General features: G+C 41.9%; 1 protein-coding gene across 1 annotated transcript; it reads left to right on the forward strand.

The window, feature by feature from the left end:
- Positions 1 to 2,163: 2,163 nt before the first annotated feature.
- Positions 2,164 to 6,641, forward strand: gpr6 (G protein-coupled receptor 6). Its single transcript, XM_085132859.1, has 2 exons — positions 2,164 to 4,702; positions 5,290 to 6,641. Exon 2 carries the CDS (start codon positions 5,315 to 5,317, stop codon positions 6,320 to 6,322), a length of 1,008 nt encoding a protein of 335 aa, XP_084988985.1. The 5' UTR covers positions 2,164 to 4,702; positions 5,290 to 5,314; the 3' UTR covers positions 6,323 to 6,641.
- Positions 6,642 to 8,635: the final 1,994 nt, after the last annotated feature.

Genomic DNA, 8,635 nt, shown 5'->3' on the forward strand with positions numbered 1-8,635 from the left:
ACTATAGACATGAACTATAGACTGTAATATTAAAAAAAAAAATGTTGATAGCCATATCCATCTAGGTCCCTTTGAGATTAGGCATGACCAAATATCTAGAAAAAAGGGCTATGGGACGTTGTTAGCCATTGCCAAGTAGCAACTTCCAGACCTGAAAATGGCAGCTACAGGCTTGATAGTAAAGTTGACTCTCGTAGGCTCCCATATTAAAATGCACAACAGCGTTAAAAAGCCAGGCCTCAGTCTCTGTGGATAGTTTCCCTTTTGCCTTCAGAACTGCAGCACATCCACGAGGCCAATTTCCTGTTCCACCACATCCCAAAGGTGCTCTTCTGGATTGAGATGAGGTGACTGTGGAGGCAATCACTGTTCTTTTTTTTTTAGTTACTTTGCACGTTCTCCCTGTGTTTGTGTTTGGGTCCTCTGGCTTCCTCCCACAGTCTAAAAACGTGCAGTAGGTAGGGTTAGGTTAATTGGTGATTTCAAATTGCCCACAGGTGTGAGAGGGAGTGTGAATGGCTGCCTGTCTCTCTGCAACAGACTGGCATTGTGCTCTCTTTTCTAAAACAGCCTCAGGGGTTGAGTTATACAATGCCAGTTCTGAAAATGATGTAATCATAGTCCAATCAAAAGTTAAAATAAATGTATTTGCAAATTGCACTGCAACAGTTTAACAGTAGATCATAAAACACATCAGATAAACTGAGGAAATGAACAGTTTTACCAAAAAATAAATTAATATAGGCAATTTGAATTTCACAACAGCAATGTTTCAGCACTTACTGCTGTGTAACATCATCTCTTTTTAAACAACAGTCTGTAAACATCTGGGAACTGAGGAGACCACCTGCTGGAATTTTGAGACAGGAAAGTTGTCCCATTTCTGTTTGATACAAGATTCTAGCTGCTCAACAATCCTTTGTCTTTACTTGTCGTATTTTTCATTTCACAATGCTGCAAATGTTTTTCAGTTGGTGAAAGATCTGGGTTGGGGCAGCCGTGTTCAGCACCCAGACTCTACTCCTACATAGCCATGCTATTCTAACAAATACAGTATGTGGTTTAACATTTTCTTGCTGAAGCATGCAAGGCCTTCTCTGAAAAAGATGTCATCTGGATGGGAGGATATGTTGCACTAATACCTCTATATACCTTTTAGTATTGATGGTGCCTTTCCAGATGTGCAAGCTGACAATTCCATAGGCATAAATGCAACCCGACACCATTAGAGATGTAGGATTTGTAAGTAAGAGCTGATAGCGAGCCAAATCAAATCTCTCTCCTCTTTAGTCTGGGCAAAATTATCTGTAAAGACAAAAAGCGGTCTCACCAATGTCGTGGAGCCCAAAACATTATCGAAGGGTCCAGTCCAAACCACAGGATTGGATTTGTACCGCTAGTTTGAAACTATGTACCAAGAAGTCAAAGGGAGGCAGAAATGTTATTGAAACAAATGCTTCAGGAACATTTTGTTTTTTATTAAAAATAATATTAAACGTTAACCAAATGCTTATTTGAAACAGTAAGAAAACAATCGATAAATCTGCTCATTCCTTTTTTTAAAAGCAGGAACACTCTGACTTATGGTTTAATGCTGTGTTTACAGTTCATCTGATTAGGACCATTAGCAACACGTAATTACCGTAACATGAAGGTCATGTTGACATCTCCAGAGAAACAGGTACAGAGCGGCAGGTCAGCCATCTTTATCTGATATGTGGTTGATTTTTTTTTTTTGAGTTAGAGCCTGTGAGTAAAGGTTGTATCTGTTTTTCTTGTCAGAACTAGTTCAAGTTTATGAGTAAATTGAGGTGTTACGTCCCTGCAGTGCCTCCCTTCATCTGTCACAGTTTTATCCCTGTTTTCTATCAGTGCCTCACCTTCTACTTCCACTTATCTCCCTCCAGCCAAATGTCTTATCAGCCTTTTCAACCACGAATGAATGTTAATGAACTTTTCTCATCTTCTTTCTTTTCTCTCCTCAGCTTACCCCACATGATGTAAGTGAAGATCATTACAAGGGCCTTACATTGAGGCCCGAGTCACTGCGTGTGCCTGTGCGTTTGTGTACGTACGAGCATGTGCGATCAGGAGCGTGCTTTTTAAAATGAGACCACGGCTGTTTGCCTCCTCGAGCCGGAGGGGTGGGTGGGGGGGCTGCCTACGGTTAACATTTGTTTCCTGAAATGAGCTGTTTTGAAGGCTTTTTATGTAAAGCCCTGTTTTTCCCCATGTTGTTACGTCCCTAATAGCAGGTGTCTCATTACACTGAAACCTCTCAGCACACATGGAGGGGGGGGTGTAAATAAAAGCATGATATTTTTTTGAGAAGCATATTCCTGGTAGTTATCCCAAAATAGATCAAAGGTTCAGCTGCTTGATGCCTCCATCTTTGGTATTTCAATTATTTTCTAGAGGCAAAGAAAATAATCCAAAATTATTTTGAGATTTTTGTTGTTGTTGTTGCTGGTCTCGTGTGTTGTTGGGTATCTGCCTAGGTCTTTGACATGAGTCACTAGGCACTTCATGTGACTGCTTAGCTTATGAATGAGAACACCCCCACCCAGCCCCCAGTCCACTGACAAAAGGTGGCCAAACAGCTGTTGCCTGGAAACCAAAACTGGTTACCATATTGCTATGCTGTGCTGCCATGAATCTCCCCCTACTTTTCCTTGTCGCTCAGCATTTGAACGTTTCATTCAGTGCGCGACGGTCACTCTTTCTTTAGTTTTTGCTGTTTCAAAACAGAAGAATTGATGTTATTTCTAAGTACTTTCAACAGGTTGCCGAAGCATGTAACAAACAAAAATGATGGCCAGAGGTAAGTATGAAAAACATGACTGAATTCAAAGTGACGGTGATGGCTGCACCAAATGATTAGAGGAGTAAGAGCAGCACTCTCGGTACCTATAACAGTACAGTATTACATGATGTTCCCAACTTTGGCCCATCACACCCACTGTGGAAAATGGTGTGACTTTTAAGCAGAGCGCACAGATGCTCACAAAAAACGAAGAAGGATCTGTTTCTGCTGTAAACACAAACACATATAAGGTGCTGAAATGAGATGATAAATCTACAATCCCCACACTGCAAACCCCAAGAAACTAGCAGAACTACTAAAATAAGGCAGTTGATTGCCTTCATGTGCTTAAGCTGATAATCTTCCAAGTCAAACATTACAAGAAATATAATGTTTGGATTTACTGTATGTAAATGCTAACTAAAGTTAAATGAAATTGCTTTTAATGGCTGGATGGATGGATCACGTGGTTTTAGTCTTAGTGTTGCTTACTGAAATCCCATTACTTCTGCCAAGAACTGTACCTTCTCAAAATAAATATTACAGTTACTGATAAAACAAAAAACAAAAAATGGAATGCTGTGTGAATGTAAATAAAAACATAATCTCATAAACGTATATTTTACTCACAACAGAACATAGAAAACAAATCAAATGTTTGAAGTGATAAAATTAAACATTTCAGGAAAAACAAAATGTTAGCAAAAGTAAGTGTAAGGTTCTGAAAAGAAACTTGCAGGAGGAACTAATCAAACCTGACTGGGTATAAAAAGAGCATCTTAGACAAGCAGAGCTTCTCAGAAGTAAAGATGGCTAGAGGTTCACAGATCTACAAAAACAGCCTCTTTCTTCAAATTTTGGAATAATTTCTAAATAATGTAATAATCTACAATACATAATATCATCAAAAATATCCAGAGAATTAATATTAATCAATACTGGATGCTTGTTGTTGTCAGGTGGCACTACATTAAAAACAGTCATGAGTCTGCCGTGGAAATGACTGCAGGGCTTGGGAACCCTTTTAGATATCACTGTTTGTGAAGGCAGACTACAAATGCAGACTTCACCTCTGTCGTGTGCACACGATCCAAGAATAATGCCCTTCTTCTCAGGATGAAAGGTTATTTAAAATGAACTGAAGTAAAGTGGAAAATTGTTCTGTGGTCAGATGAATCAAAATGTCAAATTCTTTTTGGGAAACACGGACACCATGTCCCCAGATGAAAGTGGAAAGGGATCATCCAGCTTGTTATCAGCACGCTCTGATCGTACATTAGTGCTTATGGACTTGGCAGCTTGCGCATCTGGAAAGGCACCATCAGTGCTGAAAGGTATATTCAGGGTTTTTATACAGATTACGTTTTTGTTTTGTTTTCACAGAGGAGGCCTTGCATGCTTCGGCAAGGCAATAATAAACTGTATACTACATTTATTATGACACTGTAGCTTCATAAAAGAAGAGTCTGGATGCTGAACTGGCCTTTCGTCGAGCTTTTTAGAATTTGGTTTCTATAGGCTCAGGTAAGGAGAGCGCGCAAGAACCTGCAGGAGGCTCGATGAGAGAGAGACGGAGACGTGCAAAGTCTCTCTCTCTCTCTCCCGCCCGTGACGTTACTCCGTTTTAAAGCCACCTTCGATCGTCCCCTCCGGTCCTCCTCCTCCGTCTCGCATTCACCTTCCTCACCGAGCTCAACATCAGCCAATGCTTCACGGCACTCCTACCCTGCGTGTCTATCCCATGCGTGGGAAGCACTGCAAAAACGAGGGCTTCACTTGAGAGAGTGAAAAGAAGCGATCGACAGAAAAGCGGGAATCGTTTCATCAGTTTTCATTGCTGAGTTTTTCGGAGGAAGCGGCTCCTGATATTAGCGAGAATCTCTGGTTTTTATCACGGTGGTAGGTATTCTTAACTTTTCAGAAAAAAAATCGTAGAATCGAAAGAAAAACAGGTTTATAGACTGTTTATTTGATGAGACTGATTTTATAAATGGCGTTTGTCTCTTTAGAGTTTTATGTGGTAAGAGCTGCTGTGATTTCAGGACCACGGAGAGCTCTCAGGGCACCTTTAGTGGAACTTTCAAAAGGAAAATCTGCCCACATCTATTCATTTATAAATTAATATTACACTACTACTTACTTTTAACAGATCTCTGAATACTGGACATTGGATCATTCAAAGTTATTACTGATTATATATATGAGTTTTTATGTCTATATTATGCATCTGATATGTGAAAACAAATAGAAATTGTATGCTAGAAGACAGCAAGAATTGTTCTTGTTTCCCTTAGAGAAGGTTTAAGCTTTGTAAGTAATTTTTGTAAGTAATTTTTCAAAGTTACTTGAAAACTTGCACCTTGCTGTCTCATAACAAGACTTGTCCTTTGGTCTCCTCATATAATTCAAGCTAAAAGGCACATTCACCTTGAAAAAGACCCCTTTTAATTAACAAAGCAGTCTTCTTGTTCTCCTGCTGCCAACAGGACAGAGAGACGGCATCGTGGAGCTATGAATGAGTCGCTGGTGGTGAACGACTCTTCTGCGACTCCTGCATCAGGAGAAGCTCTCCCGTGGATAGAGGCTGAGTCTTCGGACCGGAATGGCAGCCTGGAATTCTCCACCGCCGCATTAGATTTCCCTATCAACCCATGGGACATCATGCTCTGTATGTCAGGCACCGTGATCGCCTGTGAGAACGCCATAGTGGTAGCAATCATCTTCTACACGCCCACGCTGAGGACTCCCATGTTTGTGCTGATCGGGAGCCTGGCCACAGCCGACCTGCTGGCTGGCATGGGATTAATCCTGAACTTTGTGTTTCAGTATGTGATCTCCTCTGAGACTATCAGCCTTATCACTGTAGGCTTTTTAGTGGCCTCCTTCACTGCATCCATCAGCAGCCTCTTAGCCATTACGGTAGACCGCTACTTCTCCCTCTACAATGCCCTGACATACTTCTCAGAGAAGACACTGCAGTACGTTCACTTGATGTTAGTGGGCACCTGGGGGGTGTCTCTGTTCCTGGGCTTGCTGCCGGTGCTCGGCTGGAACTGCCTGGGCGAGCCGGCCTCCTGCAGCATTGTCCGCCCTCTGACCCGGAGCAACGTCATGCTCTTGGCCACCTCCTTCTTTGCCATCTTTGTGCTTATGCTGACCCTTTACTTCAAGATCTGCAAGATCGTGTGCCACCACGCCCACCAGATCGCCCTCCAACAGCACTTTTTTGCCACTTCGCATTATGTCGCCACCAAGAAAGGGGTGTCCACTTTGGCCATCATCTTGGGGACTTTTGGTGCCAGCTGGCTTCCCTTTGCCATCTACTGTCTCGTGGGTGAGAGGGAGTATCCGTCAGTGTACACCTATGCTACGCTGCTGCCGGCCACCTACAACTCCATGATCAACCCCATCATCTACGCCTACAGAAACGCCGAGATCCAGCGCTCCATCTACATGCTTCTCTGTGGCTGCTTTCAAGCCAACGGAGCTTATCGGTCCAGGTCACCAAGTGAGGTCTAAAAAAGGTGCTACAGCTTGCTGCGTGTGTGTATCTGTGTGTGTGTGTGTGTGAGAGAGAGAGAGAGAGAGAAAGAGAGAGAGCATGCATGTGTGTGCGTTAATGGCCGAGCAAAAAGACAAACCCAGTAATCATCGACAATCTGCTTACAGTTGACAGTGAATGCTTTAAAAAACAAAAAACAAAGCAGGCGTGATGTTCGAAATGTGTCTCTCATGCATACTGTGTCTGCACTTTATTAGCCTATGTCTCAACACAAGTTAGGGGGAGAGTTTGGAAATGCTGTGAACAAGAAACTTTTGTTTTTTTGTTTTTTGTTTTGTTTTTTAAAAAAGACAAAGCAAACCTGTGAATGTACTGTGGAAAAAAATAGGAATGGAAATCTTGCACTTTATTCAATGTTTTTTTCAAATGCCAAAGCAGTATTGTATAGCCCTTAATGTGTTTAAGCATTTGAACCTGTGAGTAACCTTGTGCCATTTTTCTATTTTGTATCGTACTGTCTTTGATGTCCATTTTGTACAAGAGGAATAAAGGGATAAAATCAAGTGGTGGCTCAAGTATGTGATCCATATTGCTGCACTTTCTCTGTGTGTGTGTGTGTGTGTGTGTGTGTGTGTGTGTGTGTGTGTGTGTGTGTGTGTGTGTGTGTGTGTGTGTGTGTATTACACACAATGTTTTCTTTTCTTTTAGTTTTTTACATCCTAGTACCATCCAAGTACCTTGTTCTAGTTCAAACCTAGACACATATGATTGCTTGCTCAGTTTTTGCGTGTCATATATGTGTGCTTGTGAGTGGTTATAAGAAAAACCTAGAGGTACCACAAACGTGTGAAAGCATGAGCCACGTGATCTTGGCTACTTAGCAGGTGAGACATAAGGCTGCGGAAGTCAAATTAGCATTTCTCTCACGTAATTTACTAACCCCCACGTAACATTCGCAGCCCCTGCTGGCCTTGGTATGCGTTCGCATTGAAAATATATGATGCACTCTGTCTGGGTAGCGCAGGAAATGAGAAAGGTTGTCTGGACCTTATCTTGCTTCATCCCATCGACATCTCTACTTATGATTCAAGAGTAGAGCAGCTGAATGCACGTGTACGGGTGTGTGACAAAGTGAGAAGAATGATCATAATGGGTCTGTGTCCCCTGTCAAACACAAAGTAAACCCGGCAGCCTGCGTAGCAACTGATGCAGCCGTTTATCTGCCAGCCTGTCCGTGGCTTTCAGAGAGCCTTGCAGGAATGAAGATGACTTTGTAGACCAGGAGACTTAAGCTTTTCTCCTCTCCTTCAATAACTTCTTCTTCCACATCCTGCTTTTACACAATACTTCACATTCCTTACTTTTTCATACTTGAAAATACAGAATATACAGCATGCAATACCCAGCTTTAACCTAGGTGAAAGCTACTTTGATGACTGCATCATTAGTTCTTTAAAATGAAATTACTGAGCATTGAAACACTATTTAATTACTGAGAACAAACCTACATGCACAGTTAAATCTTTAATAAATTCAAAAATACAAGCTCTAATTAATGCTGACCAGCATGCCAGTAAAATGAAATGATTGGAAGCTCTAGAACTGACTCGATAATTGTAAGCGCTGTATCTTTGCAACTAACTTGTACCTGCAGAAGATGCTTGAAATCTCAAAAGCTTCATGTCAGGCTGAGCCTCTCCTGTCGAGAGACCTCGGACAACTTTATCACATCAGTGGCACTGAGGTGCAATCTAATCTGTGCAGTCAGGCACGGAGCCTTTCTTAGTAGGGGTTTGTCCTCAACACATGTCATCACAGGTGAACATTACTCTGTGTGCCCCTCAAGCCTGCTCCTCTGGAAACTGCAGAATCTAATGGTAGTGCCTTTTCCTAAGATATACTTTATATACACAACTCACTGTGAGTAATGAGTAATGCATTTATAGAAGCCATTTATTGCTTTTTCTGATTTTCTCCAAGAAGTCCACAGACAGCCCACTAAATAAAGTCACTGTTCCCACCGCAGCTAAATTCTACAGTTTCGTGATGAAACACTTAAACACCCACATTGCCGATAAATCATTGCAGCATCAGCTCAGTTTAATTATTCGGTTCTGCAGTAGTCGTGGTAACCAGCATGACCGAGAAGGCCACTGAGCAGGTGGGCCTATTCAGGTCACACTTTGGGAAGCGCTTCTTGTACCTCATTGAAACTAAAAACCAGTCATTCGGCAGCTCGTTTTAAACCATCTTGGTACTCGAAAACTGCAGAAAAAACAGAAATGTGTTGAGAATATTGCGAGCTCAGAGTCTGCCATAGGGTGAGAGGC

This window comes from Neolamprologus multifasciatus, chromosome 15, assembly GCF_963576455.1.
Source record: "Neolamprologus multifasciatus chromosome 15, fNeoMul1.2, whole genome shotgun sequence".
Lineage (NCBI taxonomy): Eukaryota > Metazoa > Chordata > Actinopteri > Cichliformes > Cichlidae > Neolamprologus > Neolamprologus multifasciatus.